This window comes from Salvelinus namaycush, chromosome 9, assembly GCF_016432855.1.
Source record: "Salvelinus namaycush isolate Seneca chromosome 9, SaNama_1.0, whole genome shotgun sequence".
NCBI lineage: Eukaryota > Metazoa > Chordata > Actinopteri > Salmoniformes > Salmonidae > Salvelinus > Salvelinus namaycush.
In genome coordinates, this window is record NC_052315.1 from 35,601,802 (window position 1) to 35,627,138 (window position 25,337).

Sequence of the window (25,337 nt, forward strand, 5' to 3'; positions counted from 1 at the left end):
AAGGCGAAGGGTGGCTATTTTGAAGAATCTCAAATATAAAATATATTTTGATTTGTTTAACACTTTTTTTGTTACTACATGATTCCATATGTATTATTTCATAGTTTTGATGTCTTCACTATTATTCTACAATGTAGAAAATATTAAGAAATAAAGATAAACCCTTGAATGAGTAGGTGTGTCCAAACTTTTGACTGGTACTGTATGTTAGTGATATTCAACTTGTTCCTCATTTCATGCATCATGGCTAGACCGATATTACAGTAAAGCAGCGATGGTATGCTTTTGCCTTTCGGTGTATGGACTTTCTCATTTAGCCAACTCTGTTCCTTCCAGATCAGTCTCCTGTGTATCGACCCTCTGAATGGTCGTTATCTAACTCCAAGAGCAGCTGTCACTCAGTCCCTTCTGAGATTGAGAGAGCGCTCAGCTGTTTCACATGAAACAAGCGCTCACTTCAGTTGAGTCCGTTACACACTAGACAAGGCTACATCTCCACGTTTCGGACACTGCACCTCTTCCCACCATCCAGCCGTCCACTCCTCTGCTTCAGCAAACATGTACGGCAGCGCCCGTTCCGTTGGCCGAGCGGATGCCAACCACAGCGGAGGAGGGAGAGATGGGGGGAGCAGCCAGGGTTCTGGGCACTCCCCTCGTCTCCCCCGCTCACCACGGATGGGCCACCGTCGCACCAACAGCACGGGGGGCAGCGGAGGATGTCCAGGCGGAGCGGGGGGTAAGACCCTCTCCATGGAGAACATCCAGTCCCTCAATGCAGCCTACGCCACCTCAGGACCCATGTACCTGAGCGACAACGAGGTCGCCATGTCCGACCGCGTTAACAAGAGTGGTCGGGAGATGACCACAATGGGGCGACAGAGAGTGACATACGGGTCGAGGGCGAGCGCAGGTGGGGGTGGAGGCGTGGCAGCCAGCACGCCAAACATCGCCACGTCGGCCCCAGCCAACGCTGGGCTCCCTGGGGGTATGATGGCAGGTGACTCCCTGGCTTTTGGAGATCACCACATGGCCTCTACGGTGCCCCACTCCCTGAGACAAGCCCGGGACAACACCATACTGGACCTGCAGGCCCAGCTCAAAGAGGTCAGTAGCCCCAGTTGCAGCTGTCTAATTTACTTATTTGCATATTTTAGTGAGATTGGAAGCTGTGATGTCATAAGGACATTTTGCAATGACACGTTTGACATGACCGTATTTTGAGCAGCGCATCCAGTTGGACTTTTACGGAGTGTCTGCCATACAAAGGTTTGTGTGAGAACGATTTGGTGCAGAGTGTGTGAGTGAAAGTCAGATTGTATGTTTGACTGACTGAGTCTCCTGGTCCCTCAGGTACTGCGTGAGAACGAGTTGCTGTGTCGTGAGGTGGAGGTGAAGGAGAGCAAGCTGAGTTCCTCCATGAACTCCATAAAGACCTTCTGGAGCCCTGAGCTGAAGAAGGAGAGAGCCCTAAGGAAGGACGAGGTGTCCAAGATCACTGTCTGGAAGGAACAATACCGCGTGGTGCAAGACGAGACACAGGTTGGTGTGGGTGATATTTTTCATCCATGTAATTGTTAAAGAAAGAATTGGGGGTTAGATAATCTGATCCCAGATTTGTGTTTAGGGGCAATTTACTACCACGAGCAAAGGGCAGGTTAGAGCCTATTGGCTGTGTGTGTGACAGGGGAGAGACGTAGGCTCTAACCTATCCTGTAGCTATCGGCTGTGTGTGTCTGGGGGAGGATGTGTAGCTTTAGCAACATCAGCTAATCCTCTTATACGCAGCTATGTGCTCATGCTACATACTGCAGATGAAAGAGGGGTGTTAGTTTAATGGCTGCATAAGTCTGTACACAACATCCCCCTTTTGTTAAAGGAATGGGAGGATGTAGTGAGCAGATATGAGAGGAAACCTGTGAAAAATGAGCTTCAGATTGAGCTAGGGGGATGTTACAACGCTACTGTACTGTACCTGCCATAGAGAAAATAAATAATGGAAACAGCAGAACAGCCTCTTGGGGATAAGACATAAAGTAAATAGCAGGCTCTTGGGAAAAGCATATAAAAGCAAGCGTTTAGTCCCCCCCCACCCCCCTGTGTGTGTGTGTGTGTGTGTGTGTGTGAGAGAGAGAGCAAGCAAGCTTTTAGTTTCCTCACATTGCTGTCTTATGTGGTGACGGCTCACAACTCGGCATACTGAAGACGAACTTGCTAATCAGAGACCACGGGCTCTATTTTTGGCTGCCGCTACAGCGGTGCGAGTACCAAACACACGTTAGTTTGCATTTTCAGCATGTAAAAACTGGCCCCATGCACCAGGTTCATGCCTAATATCAGCTCACTTGTGCTGAGGTGGGAGAGATGGCAATATTTGAGGTGTGTCCTTGAAAACAAGCACAAAACGGAATTTAATGCGGCGCATATCGGAAGATTTAAGACCAATGAAAAGCAGGTAGCTCTTAGCAGTAACGCGGTTGGTAAGGGCATGGATTTTGTGAGCGGAAGGGCAACCAATCTAGCCGTGACGCACAGTGCCCTTAAGCTCATTGAACAAGAGAGGGGATGTGCTTTTTGTTCCGGTAACCCTCGGGGCGGTAGGTAGCCTTGTGGTTAGAGCGTTGAAAGGTTGCTGGATCGAATCCCCGAGCTGACAAGGTAAAAATCTGTCGTTCTGACCCTGAACAAGGCAGTTTACCCACTTCCCTAGTAGGCCGTCATTGTAAATAAGAATTTGTTTTTAACTGACTTGCCTATTTTTAAATAAATAAAGGTTAAATAAATAAAATAATAAACCAAGCATATAGCCTCCCCTCAATTAATGCTGCTTTCAAGCCTGAAAGGGTTTGACTCGTGAGACTGCTTTGAAATGAATCTTAATCTCCAACGCTTTATTCAAATATCAAGTTTGGGAGCAGCAAAACAGTGAGCGAACGTCCCCTTTTTATATATTGTGTAGGCCTACATTATTTTAGCCAGCTCTCGTTTTGGGTGTGCGTAAACCACTTCCAAATAGGCTACATGTGTCCATATGCCCATCACGAAACGAGATATGAGATGATGCTGGTGCCCCTTGTGTTTAGAACTTATTTTCCTCGAACAATTGCTTGTTTTCAATTTCACATGATTAAAAACCATTCCCTCCGTAGGCTACCCTTACCCTAGACCTATACGCTGTAACAAAGGCTGGTTCAACAGCCATCCTTCATGTCTTTTTTATCCTGTTGCTTTTATGATATCATGGTTCTGACCCCAAGCTATTTAGAAATATTGTTGTAAAAAAAAAAAAACAGTGATTTTGTTTTAATTTGATTAAAAAACCAACTTATTAGAATGATTCACCGTCCTAGCTTTGTGATGAGATCGTCCAGCTCGAATGCAGTGGAATTTAGGAACCGTCTGCTATTTCTGGAGAAGTGTGAATTCCATCTGTAAAATGGCTCCATTATGTTTCTAAAACATATTTGGGAGCAGTATAACGGTTGACATTCTCTTTATATTGGCGCTTTGTCCAGGATGTGTGTAAAACCTTCCATTGTCTGCATTGCCTTATATTATGCTCATGGGAACAATTATGGTGCCTGTAACTATATTTATGCATAGCCTATTTTAAAACAAGTTTTGATTTTAATTTAATTAAAATGTTTTGCTCTTTTTAGGCCTTATAGTGAATTCAATCTTGCTTATTGACTACGTTTGGCATGTCCTTGGCTCAGACATAATGCAATTTACAGTAGTCTTATCCCCTGATTCAGAGGGGTTGGGTTTGTATTATGTATTTATTTATAGACAATTTTTTTGACCTTACGAATTCAAAAGTACAATTCTTGTCTTTCATAATTCGGTGTCAGCGTTTGTTGCTGGCATGTCATCCCTAAGTTTGCTTATCTTGCCAATGAAAAAGTCATTAAGTAGTTTACAATATCAGTGCGCTTTGTGATGAATGAGCCATTTGATTCAATGAATGAAGGAGCCGAGTTGGCTTTTTTCCAAAAATGTCATTTAAGGTGCCCCAAAGCTTTTTACTATCATTCTTTATATAATTTATCTTTGTTTCATAGTGTAGTTTCTTTTTCTTTAGTTTAGTCACATGATTTCTTAATTTTCAGTATGTTTGCCAATCAGTTGGGCTGCCAGACTTAATTGCCATACCCTTTGCCTCATCCCTCTTAACCATACAATTTTTTCTCATCAATCCAAGGGGATTTAACAGTTTTTACAGTCATTTTCTTAATGGGTGCGTGGTTATTAGTAACTGGAATAAGTAGTTTCATAAATGTGTCAAGTGCAGCGTCTGATTGCTCCTCAGACCAGCAAATATTCTTTACATCATCAACATATGAATCACAACAAAACTTCTTGTATGACCTCTTATACACTATATTAGTCCCAGCCTTTGGAGCTTTGGTTTTTCTAGATATGGCTATTATATTGTGATCACTACATCCATTGGATTTGGATACTGCTTTAAAGCAAATATCTGCAGCATTAATAAAGATATGATCAATACATGTTGATGATTTAATGCCTGTGCTGTTTGTAACTACCCTGGTAGGTTGACTCATAACCTGAACCAGGTTGCAGGCAATGGTTACAGTTTGAAGTTTTTTTCCTGAGTGGGCAGCTTGATGAAAGCCAGTCAATATTTAAATCACCCAGAAAATATATCTCTTTGTTGATATCACATACATTATCAAGCATTTCACACATGTTATCCAGATACTGACTGTTAGCACTTGGTGGTCTATAGCAGCTTCCCACAAGAATGGGCTTTAGGTGAGGCAGATGAACCTGTAGCCATATTACTTCAACGGTATTTAACATGAGATCGTCTCTAATCTTTACAGGAATTTGGTTCTGAATATAGACCGCAACACCGCCGCCGTTGGCGTTTCTGTCTTTTCGGTAGATGTTATAACCATGTGTTGCTACCACTAACATCAAAGGTATTATCGAAGTGAGTTTCAGAAATTAATCAGAATATGAATGGCATCTGTTACAAGTTATTGACTTCATGGACCTTGTTTCTTAGGCTACATATGTTAATATGGGCTATTTTTAGCGCTTTTCTGGGTTGTTTGATTGTTTTTAATGCTTTACTGGGAAGCTTATCAGAGGTAGACTTACTCATGTTATTTACATTGGAGCTGATAGTGCAGGGTGAGCTGCATAAAGATGTCTTCCTACTAGGGCACATCGCCTCAGTGCTAACAGTGTAACTCTGGTTTATAGCCTCATGATTAAATGCGGAAGACACATTTCAGTTGGACAACTGACTATGTATCCCACTTTCCTTTCCCTATATTAGTAGGAATGCTATGTTTTAACAATATATTTCCATATTGAAGCCATTCAATTACTTAGAACAATGTGGACTGCAAACTTGGTCAACATATTATGCAAAGATGGGACAGGCCCACATTTTGTTTCTGTAGGCTATTTAACAAACTAGGCTATAAAAGACTAACATTCGAATTGGAGTTGATGACAACACGGTACATAAGACTGTAAATACACAAGTTGAAGCAACTGCATATTTAGCCAAGGAGCACATTCTGATTGGCCAGTGAGGGGTCAAGCCTCCAACTTATTTATTAATCAAAACTCCTACTTTAGCAGTCAATGGCATTTGATTCTTACCCCCTCCTGTCTCCTTTGGGGTTGTGCCAAGTTCAATTCCACATCAGGTGCTTTAAACACAGCTACCCACCTCTCTGTCTCTCCTGCTCTTCAGAGTGAGTGAGAGGAGACGCTGCCTCTGCGTTTAGGATAATGCTCAGCTCAGCACCCCATCACTGCGTGTGTATAATGTGTGAATGCTGGCAGGGGGATTTTCTGCACTCCAACCTTCTGTCATCGTGTGTGTGTGTGTGTGTTAACTAGCAACAGGATATTAACTGTATGAGAAATGGGGATCAATTCTGTTTCAGAACTAGTGTATTTAGGAAATCATCTATAATCCAGATGTCTGGAAAACATGGATGATTTTTCACTTCATGTTTTGGACTTCACTAATCAAATGAATGTATTTCCCCTCTGAACACTGGCATCCTGACATAAGGCATGTCTTTAATGATTAATGGCCTGATCTGGATAATTTGGTGTTTCTTTTCCTGCCCATTATGCCCTGCTGAGTCACACACACACACACTACGGGAGAGTGGCTGTGTGAGGGGGCTGACGGTTAGACGGACAGGGTAATTACCCAGATGCCTGTGCAGTGGGGGGCTGACAGTCTGAAAACAGCCATCTTTAAATTAGAGCACCCGCTGATTAGCCCTACAGTAGTGAGGCTACTGTAGGGCTAATCAGCGGGTGCTCTAATTTAAAGATGGCTGTTTTCAGACTGTCAGCCCCCTCACACAGCCACTCTCCTGGTGTGTGTGTGTGCGCGCATTGGTTGCAGCTCTTGTCATCCCAGTAGAAAATAGAAGACATTGATCCCCTTCATCCCCAGTGATAAGTGACTGCTATTAGTCTCAGAATGTGAGGCGAGCGCTGTAAAATGGCTGTCATCTTCCATCTCCTACAGTAGTACGACTGATACTCAGCTATTTAACATCGCCTGTTACTCACTAAACACCACTCCCCTCTCCACTCAGATACACCATTTGCCATGTCAGAATGTTAAAAATGCTTAATTGGCTCATATTAAAGTGGATGTATAAGATATTTGTGGTAAGATAGGGAATGAATACAAATGGGAGGGAGGGATAAATATACACTGCTCAAAAAAATAAAGGGAACACTTAAACAACACAATGTAACTCCAAGTCAATCACACTTCTGTGAAATCAAACTGTCCACTTAGGAAGCAACTGATTGACAATAAATTTCACATGCTGTTGTGCAAATGGAATAGACAAAAGGTGGAAATTATAGGCAATTAGCAAGACACCCCCAAAAAAGGAGTGATTCTGCAGGTGGTGACCACAGACCACTTCTCAGTTCCTATGCTTCCTGGCTGATGTTTTGGTCACTTTTGAATGCTGGCGGTGCTCTCACTCTAGTGGTAGCATGAGACGGAGTCTACAACCCACACAAGTGGTTCAGGTAGTGCAGTTCATCCAGGATGGCACATCAATGCGAGCTGTGGCAAAAAGGTTTGCTGTGTCTGTCAGCGTAGTGTCCAGAGCATGGAGGCGCTACCAGGAGACAGGCCAGTACATCAGGAGACGTGGAGGAGGCCGTAGGAGGGCAACAACCCAGCAGCAGGACCGCTACCTCCGCCTTTGTGCAAGGAGGTGCACTGCCAGAGCCCTGCAAAATGACCTCCAGCAGGCCACAAATGTGCATGTGTCAGCATATGGTCTCACAAGGGGTCTGAGGATCTCATCTCGGTACCTATTGGCAGTCAGGCTACCTCTGGCGAGCACATGGAGGGCTGTGCGGCCCCACAAAGAAATGCCACCCCACACCATGACTGACCCATCGCCAAACCGGTCATGCTGGAGGATGTTGCAGGCAGCAGAACGTTCTCCACGGCGTCTCCAGACTCTGTCACGTCTGTCACATGTGCTCATGTGCTCAGTGTGAACCTGCTTTCATCTGTGAAGAGCACAGGGCGCCAGTGGCGAATTTGCCAATCTTGGTGTTCTCTGGCAAATGCCAAACGTCCTGCACGGTGTTGGGCTGTAAGCACAACCCCCACCTGTGGACGTCGGGCCCTCATACCACCCTCATGGAGTCTGTTTCTGACCGTTTGAGCAGACACATGCACATTTGTGGCCTGCTGGAGGTCATTTTGCAGGGCGCTGGCAGTGCACCTCCTTGCACAAAGGCGGAGGTAGCGGTCCTGCTGCTGGGTTGTTGCCCTCCTACGGCCTCCTCCACGTCTCCTGATGTACTGGCCTGTCTCCTGGTAGCGCCTCCATGCTCTGGACACTACGCTGACAGACACAGCAAACCTTTTTGCCACAGCTCGCATTGATGTGCCATCCTGGATGAACTGCACTACCTGAGCCACTTGTGTGGGTTGTAGACTCCGTCTCATGCTACCACTAGAGTGAGAGCACCGCCAGCATTCAAAAGTGACCAAAACATCAGCCAGGAAGCATAGGAACTGAGAAGTGGTCTGTGATCACCACCTGCAGAATCACTCCTTTTTTGGGGGTGTCTTGCTAATTGCCTATAATTTCCACCTTTTGTCTATTCCATTTGCACAACAGCATGTGAAATTTATTGTCAATCAGTGTTGCTTCCTAAGTGGACAGTTTGATTTCACATAAGTGTGATTGACTTGGAGTTACATTGTGTTGTTTAAGTGTTCCCTTTATTTTTTTGAGCAGTGTATAAAGAGAGAGGGAGGGAGTGTCAGTGTTGATATGTTAGTGTTTATCGTACGTTTGACCCATATATAGCATTGAACTGCAGTGTGTTGTGCTGCAGAGCTTTGCTTACTGTGTGTGTGTTCTGTTTAGATCAGCTTGCTGTATCCAATCTCTTAAACGCCTCTCTGTTGTCTCTTCTCATGAGGGAGAGGAATGGAGCGAGGGATCAGTGAGTCAGACTTAGTCACTGGGTCTGGGAGGGGCGAGGAGGAGAGAAAGAGGATGAGGGAACGTGTGAGAGAAACGGGAGGGTGAGGAGGGGAGTGAAAGAGACAGAGCGAAGGAGAGTGCGAGTGGCAAAGGGATGGGGCGAGGGATACAGACACGGACTTGTCTTTGTGCTGTTGTCTGAAACACCTCCCAGCTGATCCAAAGCAGAGAATAGAGCACAGCATTGTATTTCTGTCACATAGCTACTCTGTCAAAGAACTGTGGCAGTACAGGCTGCAAACAATGAATGCTGGCTGATTGTGCTTTTAATCTCTGTATTTCACTACATGGGAATGCCAGAATGTCCTGATTGAGTAGGTGGTATATTTGTTGCTGTACCCACCGATCCTTCTCTTCTCTCCCCTTTCCCACCCTTTTTGATACATATAACTTCTCCCCCTATCTCTTGCTCTCTCTAGCACCTCCACATGACGGTCCAGGCCTTGCAGGATGAATTGAGGATCCAGAGAGACCTGAACCAGCTGCTCCAGCAGGACCCTGCCAGCCAGGGTCGCGAACTGGCTCTGAACTTTGAACCAACGGAGGAGAACTACCGGCGGCTTCATGGGGACCACGAGCGTCAGGCCAAGGAGCTGTTCCTGCTCAGAAAGACCCTGGAGGAGATGGAGCTGAGGATAGACACCCAGAAACAGACCCTGGGCGCCAGGGACGAGTCCATCAAGAAACTGCTGGAGATGCTGCAGAGCAAAGGTGGGTTACTGGGACACACACGCAGCGACCCATATTAGTCATTTTCCAATGTTAACGCATCTTCTAAATGACCATATTATTGTATTCCAGGGCCATCGGCTAAGGCCTCAGAGGAAGACCAGGAGAGAACAAGGAGACTGGCTGATGCTGAAATGCACAGACACCATCTAGAGTCCCTACTGGACCAGAGAGACAGAGAGACGACTGCTCTACGAGAGGTGAGGGACACTGGGAGAGATGAGGAGACGGAGGAAGGTAACACATAGAGGGGCTTTAGTTGGGTCACAATACAAACCATTTGGGATTGAGTGTTGTGTAGTAGACAATGTGTGTGAGGTGTGACAACCTTGTTCTCTTTAGGAGCTGCATCGTCGATATGAGGGAACCCCAGAGTCCACCAAAACCAAGGCTCTACAGACAGTCATCGACATGAAGGTACCCGTCTCTGTGTGTGGCTGTATCTGTAAGTGTGTTTATGTCTGTGGCTTAACCCCTTATCTCTCCGGTGTGTGTCAGGATGCTAAGATCAACTCTCTGGAGCGAGGTCTGAGGGACATGGAGGAGGAGGTGATGATGCTCAAGTCCAACGGCCTGCTGAGCTGTGAGGAGAGACAGGAGGATATGAAACAGATGGAGGTCTACCGCAGCCACACCAAGTTCATGAAGAACAAGGTTAGATGGTCACTTCCCCTCAGTTCCCATTGGTCAGAATTCAGTTCCTTCCAATCAGCTCAATATCATTCTGTTCTATAGTTGTACGTGTTCTCATTATGTTCTCTTCATAGCCATGCACTCCTTCCTCTCCCTCTGCTCATCACCCGCTACTTCTCTACCATTCCTCTTCTCCCCTCTCCTGCTCTTGTTTTCCCTCTTCCTCCACCTCTGTCTTTCTCTCTCTCTCTCTCTCAGATGGACCAAGTAAAGCAGGACATGTCCAGGAAGGACACAGAGCTGCTAGGTTTACAGACCAAGCTGGAGACTCTGACCAACCAGTTCTCTGATAGCAAACAGCACATTGAGGTCCTCAAGGAGTCGCTGACCGCTAAAGAACAACGAGCTGCCATCCTACAGACAGAGGTACACACACACACACACACACACACACACACACACACACACACACACACACACACACACACACACAGAGCCAGTAGGCTGAGCGGTTCCCCTCTGCTGGCCAGGTGGATGCGTTGCGTCTGCGTCTGGAGGAGAAGGAGACCACGCTGAACAAGAAGAGTAAACAGATCCAGGAGATGTCTGAGGAGAAGGGCACGCTCAACGGAGAGATCCACGACCTCAAGGACATGCTGGAGGTCAAGGAGCGCAAGGTCAATGTCCTGCAGAAGAAGGTGGAGCTTGACTATATATCACCCTGTATAATGCAATAGGATACAAAGTCATACAACGTCCTGTTTAGTAAGCGTTTTGTGTATGTTTTTTGTCTAGCTCACCTAATTGTGTGTGTGTGCCAGATTGAGAACCTGCAGGAACAGCTGAGAGACAAGGAGAAGCAGATGAGCAGCCTGAAGGAGAGAGTCAAGTCTCTACAGACAGACACCTCTAACACAGACACAGCTCTTAACACACTGGAGGAGTCCCTCGCCGAGAAGGTACACACACACACACACACACTAGAGTCCTACATTGGTCAGCCTGCCACATCAATTCCGATACCTACCTGACATCAGGACAGGTTGTTCTCCCCAAACCGACCCACGCGCTTAGAATTGTTCCCGAGAGCCGGTCCATTACCCGCCAAATTGCATCAATTTATTTAATTGTTTTTATGACTCCAGACAGTAGGCTATTCCTTTTCCCTGCTAGAATGAATTTGTCTGCATGTCTATTCAACAGTTGGATAAAAGAAACCATGCGGCACATTGATAACTCAAATAGCTTTGAAAAAGAGCCTTCTTACCTAAGGAAAGTTATAGGCTTAGCCTACATAACAAAACATGACCTTTGCATTCAATATTGTTTTGATTTTCAAATAGTTTAATTGAAACTTAAATAAATAATTGCCCGAATTTTTAATATAGACTACAAAAATACTTAAACCTTTACCAGCCATATTGGTCAAACACAAATTATATGGCCAGTGTATGGTGAATGAAAGTCTGAATTGCGAAAGCCACTGCACGTGGACAAATTAAAGTGTTTCAGCCCCAATAACGGACAGTTCCCTGCTCCACACTCTCACTGTGGCTGGGTCTTGCACCGCTCACACAATGGAATTTACACCAATAAAACAAGCTGCTGGGTTTGTACAAATTGTATAAGCATGATTTAAAACATTTCCGACCCGCAATATAATTGTTCTGAACTGCGAGCCAACCCACGGGTTCAAGGAATGCTTTCATTCCACCCGCCAGCAGATTGTTTTGTTGTTATGGGTCACCCGTGGGGAACCGTCGGTACCCGATGCAGTGCTCAAACACACACACTGTCCAACTCCGGCAGAGACTCATGAGCAGTGCTGTTTCTGTCCGGGGTGTTTGTACTCTCATATGGGCTCTGAAATGACACACGTCTGTAGGAGCGGATCATTGAGCGTCTGAAGGAGCAGAGAGACAGAGACGACAGAGAGAAGACAGAAGACATCGAGTCCAACAAGAAAGAACTGAAGGAGCTCAGAGAGAAACTCAGTCTATTGCAGGGAGACCTGTCTGACCGAGAGGTACACACACACCCAAAATGTAGTGACACTGACACTTTTGATTTTTTTCTTCATTATTATAATTTTTTCAATACGCTATATCAACAAATGTTTCACATTTTGTTTTTGTTTTTTCATAAATGATTGCGTATGAGTACCTTCGTGTGTGTAAAATATTACAGATTTTTTATTAAAAGATTAAGAATCATTTTTTGTTGGGAAAAACACTATATATCCATTGTTTAGCTGGAACGGAATGTTCATATCCTGTATATTTGACTGTGATACGTGGTTGTCTCACCTAGCTATCTTAAGATGCATGCACTAACTGTAAGTCTCTCTGGATAAGGGCATCTCCTAAATGACTAATGTCAAATGTAAATGTTTTACATAGAGGTCATATTACTGTATAGAATTATTATTTTTTAAATTTAAATATTGATGTCACAAATGTATCAACAAAAAAAATGTAATGTAGTTATTTGTTACATTTTACTATGTAAAACCTAGCAGTACTCCTTGTTTCCCTGAGAGTCATTTACACTGAGTGTACAAAACATTTCCATGACATAGACTGACCAGGTGAATCTAGGTGAAAGCTATGATCCCTTATTGATGTCACTTGTTAAATCCACTTTAATCAGTGTAGATGAAGGGGAGGAGACAGGTTAAAGAAGGATTTTAAAACCTTGAGACAACTGAGACATGGATTGTGTGTATCATTCAGAGGGTGAATGGGCAAGACAAAAGATTGAAGTGCCTTTTGAACGGGCATGGTAGTAGGTGCCAGGTGCACCTGTTTTAGTGTGTCAAGAACTGCAACGCTGTGGGGGTTTTCACGCTCAACAGTTTCCCGTATGTATCAAGAATGGTCCACCACACCCAGCCAACTTGACACAACTGTGGAAAGCATTGGAGTCAACATCCCTGTGGAAAGCTTTCGACACCTTGTAGAGTCCATGCCCCGACAAATTGAGGGCAAAAGGCGGGGGTGCAACTCAATATTAGGAAGGTGTTCTTAATGTTTTGTACACTCAGTGTATGTAGCATTTAGCAAAAAAACATGATTATTTGTCTGAAATGAAACCATCAAGTGATAGACATGTATTTGTTTCAAACCTGTCATTGAACAACCCCATGCCATGATTAGATAGTGAAAAAACACATCCCTTTCATAATTTCTTTAAACAATAAAAGCTAATTTACCAACATTTCTGAAAATGGATATATAGCATTTTGGAATGAAACTCTTTAATTTATTAACCCCCTATTCCTCTCTCCAGACCAATCTGTTGGACCTAAAGGAGCATGCATCATCCCTGGCCTCCTCGGGGCTGAAGAAGGACTCCAAGCTGAAGAGTATGGAGATCTCTCTGGACCATAAGAAGGAGGAGTGTCTCAAACTGGAGAACCATCTTAAGAGGGTGAGATGTTGCCCCTAGACAATGATCTAAGGCCACTTTTACTTACTTGTCTGATCATAAAAAAAAAAAATGGGGCTGACTGTTTTCAGGCCCAGAATGCGACGTTGGAGGCCAAGGCGAACACGGAGCTGTCGGAACGCATCATCTCCCTGGAGCAGGAAGTGACCCGACACAGAGAGGATTCTGGCAAGGCTCAGGCGGAGGTGGACCGGCTGCTGGAGATCCTGAGAGAGATGGAGAATGAGAAGAACGACAAGGACCGCAAGATCAACGAGCTGGAGAAGTATGTGTATCTTTCTCTGACCCTGACTCTACTTGTTTGTGACTAACGCAGCCTCTAAACAGCAGTTTATCTATATACATGTGGACCTGGTCTAATGTAGGTGTTTTCTTCTGAAATACCACACGGTCCTCCTCTTCTCCTTCCTTTCATCTTGTCTTCCTGCTCTCTGAATCTGTTTCTCTCTCTCTCTTGCCTTCTTGTCTTTATGCTGGAACTCTCTTGTCTCCTCTCCAGTCAGTCCTCCAGGTTAGTAACATGTTCTCTGCTCTGTCTACTGGCTGGACTTCCTACCTTTCCCCCACCACCCCCACTCTCTTTTAATCTCAATTGCTTTTGCTCTCCCTTCCCTCTCACTTTCACCACTCTCTTCACTTTTCACTTCACCCTCTCTCTCTAACACCCTCTCCCTCTGTGATGCTTTAGTGTTATGAGTGTAACCTTATGGGAATGTCTGTAACCCAGTCCTCTTGTGTCCCATGGTGCCTTGCAGGCAAACCAAGGACCAGAGTAAGAAGGTGGCATCCCTGAAACATAAGGAGCAGGTGGAGAAGAGTAGGAATGCCCGACTGGTGGATGAAGCTAAAAAGAGAGAGGACAACATCTCAGAGAGCTCTCAACAGGTCAAGGTAAGGTGTGTGTGTGTGTGTGTGTGGGGGGGGGTCTATGGATGTGTGACTAATAACACTGGTAAAGAAAGCTCTTCTTGTTGCACAATTTTTTTTCGACATACAGAACCAGTCAAAAGTTTGGACACACCTACTAATTCAAGGGGTTTTTTTATTTTATTTTTTATTTTCTACATTGTAGAATAGTAGTGAAGACATCAACACTATGAAATAACACATATGGAAGGATGTTTTAACCAAATAAGTGTTAAACAAATATATTTTAGATTTGAGATTCTTTAAAGTAGCCACTCTTTGCCTTGATGACAACTTTGCACACTCTTGGCATTCTCTCAACCAGCTTCATGAGGTAGTCACCTGGAATTCATTTCAATTAACGGCCTTGTTAAAAGTTAATTTGTGGAATTTATTTTCCTCTTAATGCGTTTGAGCCAATCAGTTGTGTTGTGACAAGGTAGGGGTGGTATACAGAAGATAGCCCTATTTGGTAAAAGACCAAGTCCATACTATGGCAAGTCAGCTCAAATAAGCAATGAGAAATGACAGTCCATCGTTACTTTAAGACATGGTCAGTCAATCTGGAAAATTTCAAGAATTGTAAAAGTTTCTTCAAGTGCAGTTGCAAAAACATCAAGTGATATGATGAAACTGGATCTCATGAGGTCCGCCACAGGAAAGGAAGACCCAGAGTTACCTCTGCTGCATGACCTCCAGGCTGTGTAAGGGTTATTTGACAAAGAAGGAGAGTGATGTAGTGCTGCATCAGATGACTTGGCCTTGACAATCACCTGACCTCAACCCAATTGAGATAGTTTGGGATGAGTTGGACCGCAGAGTGAAGGAAAAGCAGCCAACAAGTGCTCAGCATATGTGGGAACTCCTTCAAGACTGTTGGAAAAGCATTCCAGGTGATGCTGGTTGAGAGAATGCCAAGAGTGTGCAAAGCTGTCATCAAGGCAAAGGGTTGCTACTTTAAAGAATCTCAAATATAAAATATATTTTGATTTGTTTAACACTTTTTTGGTTACTACATGATTCCAAATGTGTTATTTCATAGTTTTGATGTCTTCACTATTATTCTACAATGTAGAAAATAGTAAAAAATAAAAACCCTTGAAGGAGTAGGTGTGTCCAAACTTTTGGTACTGTAAATATCCTTTATGTAAAATATCTTTATCTACCTCAGTCTTCTCTCCCCTCCCATCTAGGACTCTCTGCGGTTGAAGACTGAGCGTATCGAGGAGTTAGAGGAGGCTCTGAGGGAGAGTGTTCAGATTACAGCAGAGAGAGAGATGGTGCTGGCACAGGAGGAAGCTGCCAGGAACCACCAGGAGAAACAGGTACACACACACTTAACACAAGTGTACACACACATGCACAAACACCTGGAGGAGGTGTTGGAGATGAAGTAAGACGCACACGCACAACACAAGGGTACACACGCAAAACACACGCACACATGTGCAACACAAATACACACGTATGTACAAAGCTACACAGACACACACAGCTTCTATATCCTTTCTCCTCTCATCCCATCTACTGGCCACGTTTCACTCTGTCCCTCCCTTCCTACCTGCTGTCCCTCCTTTCCTCAGCTTTCTTGTCTCTCGTTTTCTCTGTTACTTACTGCCTCTCAGAAGCACTCACACAAACCAATGCATGAGTCCAACCACGTCCACTTTAAGTGGTCTAAGGTATGACGTAATGATCCTCCTCTGTTGTATTTCACCCTTTTGGATCAGTAGCTCTTTAGACCATGTACCATTTACCTACTATTCACTTCGAAATTACATGGGGTAAACTAAACCAGAACTATCTGATACTTGTTTCTCATGACGCCAATCTGTAACTTGTTGGTAACCAATGATACCAACATTGCACCCCAGAGAAAGTCAATAGTTATTATTTAGCAATGTTGGGTTGTACTATTAACCATGTGACTTCTAAGTAAATGCCAGTTAAATGAAAGTACTACAGTGAAGTAGTACCTTTTATTGCTGTTTAGATCTGTCATTGGAGCCCCTTGTTGTATGTTCAACACCTCAGTGGGGTTGGATCCAGAAACAACCCCTAGCCCTGTTCACCATATTGCTGGTCTATTACCCATCAATCCGTTCAGATTTACACTAGTACCTAGGTGCTATAGGGTGTAAGAGCTAGTGCCAAGGGGATAGGGTGTAAGAGCTAGTGCCAAGGGGATAGGGTGTAAGAGCTAGTGCCAAGGGGATAGGGTGTAAGAGCTAGTGCCAAGGGGATAGGGTGTAAGAGCTAGTGCCAAGGGGATAGGGTGTAAGAGCTAGTGCCAAGGGGATAGGGTGTAAGAGCTAGTGCCAAGGGGATAGGGTGTAAGTCAGGAATCATCAACTAGAGCAGCCGCGGGACCATTTTGTTTCTTGCGCGGATGTTCGGGGGGCCGGAATCTAATTACAAATCATTTGTAGACTGCAAATTCACCACAAGAAGCCCAAACCGATGTAATGTTTGACTAAAACATAATCATTTCAGTCCTTGCTTATAGTTGTATATGATCATGTGTGTCTCTCTATTTTCCGTGGGAATACTTGGGAACAGATTTACAAAATTATATAACTTGGAGCTGATTTCCTGACTTTTTCCCAGTCTTTTATGTCCAACAATGAACATTAGAAAACGTATGGGTGGCAAATATTTGGCCTGCAGTCTGTCAGATGGGGAACCCTGGTGTAAGGGCTAGTGCCAAGGGGATAGGGTGTAGGGGCTAGGGGTTCTTTGATTGACGGCTCATCAAAATGGGGCTGTACTTGAGGAAGGTTATGTCTTTGAATGATAAACATAATCTAATACATTTTCACTCTCTCTGCTTGTCTTTGTATTGTCTTATTTTTATTATGTGTGCGTGTGTGCAGATTGAGGAGCTGCTGGGGGCCATGGAGAAGGTGAAACAGGAGCTGGAGTCTATGAGGGCCAAGCTGTCATCTACCCAACAGTCCCTGTGTGAGAAGGAGACTCACCTGACCACTTTGAGAGCCGAACGCAGGAAACACCTGGAGGAGGTGCTGGAAATGAAGTAAGACACGCACGAAGACACACCCATCATACACACGCACGTACACACACACACACACACACACTGTATATACACCCATTCCCTCCACTTTCACACTTTGCAACATGTCTGCTGACTTGGTAGTCAGGTAATGCTGTAATACAGTCAGGTAATAGGATATCCTGTAAATGACTCATTCTAAAATGCCACCCTGTAATACCACCTTGATGCAGACAGGAGGCGCTGCTGGCAGCCATCAGTGAGAAGGACGCCAACATTGCCCTGCTGGAGCTGTCCTCCTCCAAGAAGAAGAAGACGCAGGACGAGGTGGCTCTGCTAAAGAGAGAGAAGGACCGTCTGGTACAACAGCTCAAACAGCAGGTAGGGATCAATCCCTCGTCATGTTACCTAGGTCCAGCCACATAGGCCTCTGTAAAGTCACTTCCTCTACTCATCTCCTTCACCTGAAATGGGGGGAGACTAAACAGACCTCAGATTGTTTATAGGTTTTAACTTTGCAGCAAGTGTCAAAATCAAACAGTAGGCAGCCATAAACTTCTCTCGGCACAGCTGTCTGCTCAATGCACCATGATTATGGTGGCAGGTAGCGTGGCGGTTAAGAGCGTTGGGCCAGTAACCGAAAGTTCGCTGGTTCAAATCCCCAAGAAGACTAGGTGAGAAATCTGTCTGTGCCCTTGAGCAAAGCATTTAACCCTAATTGCACCTGTAAGTCGCTTTGGATAAGAGCATCTGCTAAATGACTAAAATGTAATGTAAATGAGTGCTGGTCAAAAAATCCCTTTAGTCTCCCCCTGAAATCTTGTCCTTTCTCTCTCTTTCTCTCTCTTTCAGACTCAGAACCGTATGAAGCTAATGGCAGACAACTATGAGGACGACCACTTGAAGACCGCCCCCGACCAGACCAATCACAAACCTTCTCCAGATCAGGTGGGTACACAGTCAACCAAACAGAATCATATATTTTGCAGTCGAAGGCTGTCTAGATGCTATTATTGTGTGAACACGTGTAGCTTAACCAGAATAGACCACCTTTCTCCAGTATATAAAGTTATCACGGCCGGCCAGCTCATTAGGCAGGATTACACCTGCATGCTTGCTGTTTGGTGTTTTATACTAGGTTTCTGTTCAGCACTTTGTGACATCAGCTGATTACAGAAGGGCTTTATAAATACATTTGATTGAAATTGGATTAGGCAGCCACCTATGGCGGCATCGTCTGACCTAGACACACCAACAACAAATAAAACCTCACATAATTCTTCCCAAATACAATGACAATTTCTCTCAACCAGTGGCAAATGGGCTTTTTAGGTGATCGCTGATGCCGCCCTGTGATAAGTAGTGCCCCTTTGTCAAAGGCAGGGGCGCAAAATATTTTGCTTCTCTATTCCCAGCGTGCCTCTCCAGGGTGCTGTTGGAGAGACTCATTGCTGCGGCGCTACACCAACGTTCCGTCAAAAAAGAATCTAACATAAATCATGTAGCAGATATAGGGTAGGGTTTTTGTTATCGGCCCCAGGACCGTGTTTGGGAAACTCTGATATAGGATATGGTAGAAAGAGTATGTGGCCTTTTCTGTAGCTTGCAGGCTGGAGATAAAATATATGACAATGTAATGAGATGGACACTTTTTACATCATGCAGGTTTCTCTGGTCAATTTGCCTAACTAACTTAAATGGCGCCCAATCAAATAAAAAATGTGCTGTCATTTTAACAAACAACATATCCTAAAAATAGGACAGGTCAGACAATATGGAATGGACAATCACAACTGTTGTCCAGGAGTTTCACCCCTTTGTCATGATCAGTGGTTTAAAGTTTGTATCCGTCAATTTTTGACAAGCTGTTCATAGTGAAAAAGAAAATACTTCTGCTTTTCCCGTTGTGTAAACACATTGCAAATAGGCTCACGATAACTCCTGATAAAGTTGGTTAGCTGATATTCAGAGCTTAAATAGCCAAATTGAATCAGGAATCAGGACTAATAAAGCCAATACAACAGCCGGCTTTACAAATGGTGGTCCTACCACATGAATGGGCATTCATAACATGCAGACATGGTAGGCTACACCTCAGTAAGCACGGACTGACGCAGATGCTTTGTGGACATCTTTTTTTGGCGCGGTTCAGACCGGCCTTGATTTCAACGTCCACAGACATTGATTTTTGGTCAGTTTTCTGTCTCGCACTCCTATTTTTCTCTGTCACACTCTCTCTCTCTCACACACACACACACACACACACACACACACACACACACTAACCAAGTGTTCTTTTCTAATGCTGCAATTGGCTAAACCATCTGTCCAATAGGATGATGAGGAGGGTATTTGGGCATAGCCAACCCTGCGCCCCCCTCCCCTCTCTCTCTCAGCCATTTTGTTCAGAAGGGTGAGAGCACAAATGAATGTCCGAGTCATCTGTCCATTTTCACCACCTTCCTGGCATGTATGCCCGTCTCTCACTCCATCGTCAGTGTGTCCCGTTTTGCGCCTCCATTTTGTTTTGTCGTCCGTTTCTCCTCTCACCATTTTATGTTGGTGCAGTGAGTTGGTCCGTGCAGTGTTTGGTACATGTCATCTGTTCTCATATTTGTATTTTCTGCGGGAATGATATCTCTGTTGTTTCAGTGTTTGTCTGCCCACCATGTACTGTAGCTTGGACACTGTTTGTGAACAACTGAGTCAATCAAATAGGCAGACATACACACACACACAAGACACACTTCTGTCCCACATACCAGACTCCACAATCGTTTCTCCTTGTGATCTAATGCATGTGAGATGCAGCCTTTTCCCTCCTCCTTCTGCATGCTCCATGATTCTGGTTTAGTCTCTGAAAACACACAGGGACCTAATGTAATTTTTCTTATCTCTCTCTTATCCAACTGGCTCTTCCCTTTCCTCTCCCCCCTTGCATCTCTCCCCTCCAGATGATCCCCCCTCTCCTGTCCCTGAGTGAGAATCGCAATAAGCTTAAGCTCTACATTGCCCACCTGACTGACCTCTGCCACGACCGAGACCCCAGCATCCTCAGCGTCCTGACCCCACCGACCCACTATCACCACGCCAACCCACCAGCCTGGGAGGAGGAGCTACACAAGATGACTTTGGAGCAGGTAACAGAGGAGTCCCTCCCTCTGGGGTTTTCTCTCTTGTTCCCCGTCTCTTTCTCACCCTCTATCTTTCTTTCGGTGCTCTGTCATATCTTCCTCTTAACAGGAATGAGTGAAGTTTATCGCCTCAAGGGAGATGGTGGGGGAGGAGAAGTATGCTAACTCATTATCTCTCCCTCTGTCCCTTTTTCTTCCTCCTTAGTTGGAAATGGAGTTGGAGTTGTGTGAGAAGGAGAGTGGGGAGCTGCAGGAGTATGCCAACTCGGTGCTGCAGCAGATCGCTGACTACTGCCCTGACATCCTGGAGCAGGTGGTCAACGCGCTGGAGGAGTCCTGCTGAACTCTCACCTTTACAGACCACCCCCTGATGACCCCAGGACCCTGCATGAGCTTCAGACAACCTTCCTCCCATCTATCCACACATGATCTTGGCGGAGGGAGGACTGCGCGATCATACTACACCCCCACATGCTCAATTCTCATTCCTGGGGAGATTCACCAGCCTGAGGAGATGATGATGATGATGATGATTAACTGATGAAGAACAGTCACACAGTGGGCTAATGGTGGAAGGATGTAGATGCATGCTGGTCATGGGTTGTGTTCAGTAGTGCACATCGCACAAAAACGTTTTGAAAGAGAAAACAAAGTTAAGGTAGCACCTCCCTGTTTCATTTCTTTCAAAGTTTTCGCAGTTTTCGTCCCTACTGACACAACCGTAGTTGTCTCTTTGTATCTAAACCGGTGTTTTTTCTGAATGGTGGGGAGTCGTGGCATGGAAATGTTTAGAAACCAGTGACCATTTAAACAAAAACATTTAGCATATATTACGTGTTATTTCCTATGTTTGACATTAACAATCTCCTATGTGAGTTTCTGGACAAAACTTTTCCCATTTTCCCTCAACCACCCAATTAAATCCATAGAGAGAGAGAGAAACACTAGCTGGGTTTTAGGGCTTGTGGGGCTTTATCTCTGGCTGACTTACTGCATGTTCTGTGAACGGATCTTAAGATATAAGAGGGAGGAATCCTAACTCAATATCCTAACTTGAACTTCCACACACATCTCCCATTGACATCAGTGTCTGATTTACGTCAAATAAGGATTTGGACCAGAGGGAGAAGGGGAGAGAGAGAGAGAGAAACAGAGAGGAGAGGGGGGTAGTGGTTTGTTTTAGATGGTTTTGCACACAGCACCCTCTTCAATATGAGGTATGCAACATTAGTTTATTTTAGCCACGTACACTTCTAGTAGTGCATCACAGGAGGTTGGTGGCACCTTAATGGGGGAGGACGGGCTCGTGGTAATGGCTGTAGGGGAATGGTATCAAACACATGGAAACCAAATCCATTCCATTTACTCCGTTCCAGGCCTTATTATGAGCCGTACTCCCCTCAGCACCCTCCACTGTAGTGCACTATATGGAATATGGTGTCATTTGGGACGGTACGATAGTGGCCTTTGAGTGTGCAAAGGGATCAGTACTGGATGTACATGAGGGACCTTTTTATTCCTTAGTTCTATTGGTGCTACAGCTTGACATAAGACATGAAGAGATCTACTCCACCAGTCATAGGATCTCATCCAAAGTTTCTATAGATATGACTTTATAAAACATTATCATTGTTTAATTTTTGATTGAATTATGTTCCCTGAGATTGATGTTGCCCCTTTTGTGCATTTTTCCAAAGCTTCAGGGCGTGCGGTTCTTGTAATGAAATTATAGTGAATCCTACTTAAAAGGATATGAAAGTCCCTTCCCAGTGGGTTTGAACCTTTTTTAAATCAATTTGTAAATGACTCATTAAATACGTAGTGACTAGGGTTGAATATTTCCCCTGTTTTTTTAGAAATGTTCCATCCTGAAAATAAATCACTTTTCTCCTGGGTAACCTGGTGTTTCCCACCAAAACTGGAAGTTTCATTCAAAAGAATTATAAAGCATATATGTTTGGAGTTGATTATAGCTTTGATCAGCATGAAAATTCTAACCTGAATCTACCTGAGCCTGATGAGCCATATATTTTTAAAACATTTATGAGCCCTACATTAACAACGTTTAATGAGCCTAAGCCCAAAAATGCCCAAATGATTATGCCATTATCCAATACATGTATGATAAAGCCTACTGCACATTATGCGTGACAGAAAAACATAGAAGCCCCTAGATGTAGCCAGCTATAACCTATGCTCTCTTGGGTAAATAAATTAAACTAGCTCCAATAGGCTAATCTTTTTGAGTGTGAACTGTATTGTATTATATGGACTGGAATTAGGCACATCGTTGAAACCATGATGAAGCCGAAGAGAACATGCAATTCTGGTGCAGCACATGCGGCCTACAAAGTTAAAAGTATTGGCTAGCGAATTTGATTTTAATTTTGAAATATAATTGGGCCTATTTGTATAATTAGTATGCTGACATATTTCTATACCTACCTTTTATATACCCTGAATGTTATCCCCTTTCTCTCATACCATCCGCCCTTTCAACAATTAAATGAAATACGTTTCGTTGTCCTTATCTTCATCATTCTAATGACATCCTTGAATAATATATGACTAGACTTAGATGCAGACTGCTTTCACTTCTCTTCATGAAGATTGAATGGTTATGGGTCTGAATAAATAACTGCCATCGTGAGTTCGCTCATCTTTCAAATTACCCATGAGTTCTATTGGCTTCTGTGTATAACATTCAGCTAAAAAGAGCTTGCATCCCTCTTCGAATAGTCTATTGGTATAAAAAATGCTCAAAACATAATGTCCAGCAAGCTATTGTGGTCTAGATTTTCCTGCATGGGACTCCAAGAGCTAAGGAGTGTTCTTTTAAGGAGAGAGGCCAGCGGAGCACAGGTGCTTGCGTATTGGATAAGAGACATAGGTTATAACTTAGAAGCTTATTATGCATAACCCATAATTAATTAGCTAAATATAAGGCTTATACGGCATTGAACGTATTACCCGTAGAAGGTAGGCTAGAACATCTCTATATATAGGGCTATATATCAATCTAGAACAGGATTATCTATTTTGGATGGAGTTGATGGAGAGCGACAGAGAAAAAACAAGACCCACGAAAGCCAGAAGGAGATGGGTAAATTAGATACACATTAGATCTTTATATTACTGTAACATAGGCTATGCTGCAGCAAATGTAGTCCTACCTGTCACAAGAACAAAAAGTTGAGATGATAGGTCTACATGCATTATGAACTGTACTCCATACTGAGATGGGCTGTCTGTCCCCACCCTGAGCGTTGATTCATGCAGAGGCCATAGAGAAGCCAGATTTAGATATCGCATATAATATAACAGTTCCATTTCACACCATGCTGTTCATATAAATAATTTATTATAATTTACCGGTTTCTCGCAGTTATTTATCCCAGGGAAAAGCGAGTGATTTTGAGAGATAAATCCCGGTAACCAGGTTCCCGCCGTTCAACCCTAGTAGTGACTACATAAATGTAACCCAGTGGAAGATGTTGTGAATTCTGTAAAAAACAAAGTGAGAAGCTAAAAGCAGTGCAGTTAGTTGTCTATTGTGTGTGTGTGTGTCTCAATTTGTCTGAAGACAAAAGATATGACCGTACTGCCATAAATTGCGGAAAGTCATGTTCTATAAATATATATACATATAAAGTATGATGTTGACCATATGGATATATATGCATTGAATGTTTGCACAGAATCGTGAGGAGCAAGACTCTGAACAAAATGGCGGACCGTTCTAGTGTCTTCAGCTAAAACTGGAGAAATATTTGTAAAAATAAAAATAAACTTTTATAAATGTCAAATTATGTGTAAACTTCAAACGTTTTCAAACTGTGACTGTGTAGAGGGAGAGTACTTTTTATTTTCTTTCATTTATTTATATTTCTTGAATTTTTTATGCATACTTTTTCCACATGATGTAAACGTATTACCCTGAGGTTCCAGTGTTTAGTTATTTCATATATCTGAGATGTTTGTGGGAATGACGCCCCCTAGACTGTGTTCCTCTGTTCTCCACTTGTCTCACACAGTAGTCTGACCGTTTAGGACAGAACGGTCTCCAACCATGGTTCTCCTGATACTTATTCAGTGGCCTGATTTACAGAGAGCATGCTGCCAGTCTCTGGCATTTAGAACTGCTCTGTACAGTACATTTCTATTTCAATCTGTCCATGGTTGAACAATAAGCTACAAATCAGCTTGGTCTCCAGGACCAGAGTTGGAGACTAGGCTACTGTTTAGATTCTATTATCCTGCCCCTTGTCCATAAAAGCCAGGATGTGATTCCAAAGTACTCTCTATGGCCATCTCCCTTTCCAGAAGTTATTACTGACCTGACAAAATCGTAGAGGTAAAAGCAAAGGGTTTCACTGGTCAGCTTTCACCTATCCAGGTCATGAAAACAGTTTAATTTCAGGAAGGAGGAAAAAAATGTGTCTTTCAAAAAAGTTGCAACAGGGCCCTAGCCTGTGTATCCCTGCCCTTGCCTTAATGTCTGTGGACTCACCAGTCTGTGATAACTTTGTTTTAAACTCTTCATTCAGGAACACAGTGCTGTTAAAGGGGCTACTTCTAAAGTCATGGTTCTAATTTTATTTTTTTACTTTCATTTGCATTTGTTAAAGAAATGTACTGCCTTCCGTCTGTGTTAATGATGAAAAAAGTTATCTATGAAAAATTAAAGCAGAACAGACACGTTTGAGTATTTGCATTTTGTATGTATGTAAATAAACATATCCTATCAGTCTTTCACGCTCTGTGGCGATTTTTGTTTACAGGACTACCATTGTGCATATTTATCAGCATAATTAAGTAACATAAAACAAAATGATTTGTCACACACAGGATAAAAGGCAGAGTGATGCTAAAACGTTTTTTTTTACCCAATAAATTACTGGGAGGTTATACATATGAAGTGTGCGACTCTCTTTGTAA

At 43.7% G+C, this 25,337-nt stretch overlaps 1 protein-coding gene across 2 annotated transcripts; it reads left to right on the forward strand.

Moving 5' to 3' along the window:
- Positions 1–516: 516 nt before the first annotated feature.
- Positions 517–25,149, forward strand: LOC120054017 (ELKS/Rab6-interacting/CAST family member 1-like). 2 transcript variants are annotated; one of them, XM_039001372.1, is made up of 19 exons: positions 517–1,104; positions 1,351–1,539; positions 8,957–9,248; positions 9,339–9,466; positions 9,609–9,683; positions 9,765–9,920; positions 10,158–10,325; positions 10,430–10,597; positions 10,721–10,858; positions 11,785–11,925; positions 13,188–13,328; positions 13,418–13,611; positions 14,102–14,237; positions 15,446–15,577; positions 17,126–17,286; positions 17,499–17,646; positions 18,118–18,213; positions 20,220–20,405; positions 20,605–25,149. In XM_039001372.1, exons 1-19 carry the CDS (start codon positions 559–561, stop codon positions 20,740–20,742), a joined length of 3,333 nt encoding a protein of 1,110 aa, XP_038857300.1. In that variant the 5' UTR covers positions 517–558; the 3' UTR covers positions 20,743–25,149. The 2 variants fall into 2 exon arrangements, with proteins under 2 accessions (XP_038857300.1, XP_038857301.1); XM_039001373.1 differs by lacking the exons at positions 15,446–15,577; positions 20,220–20,405; positions 20,605–25,149 and adding an exon at positions 19,601–19,627.
- Positions 25,150–25,337: the final 188 nt, after the last annotated feature.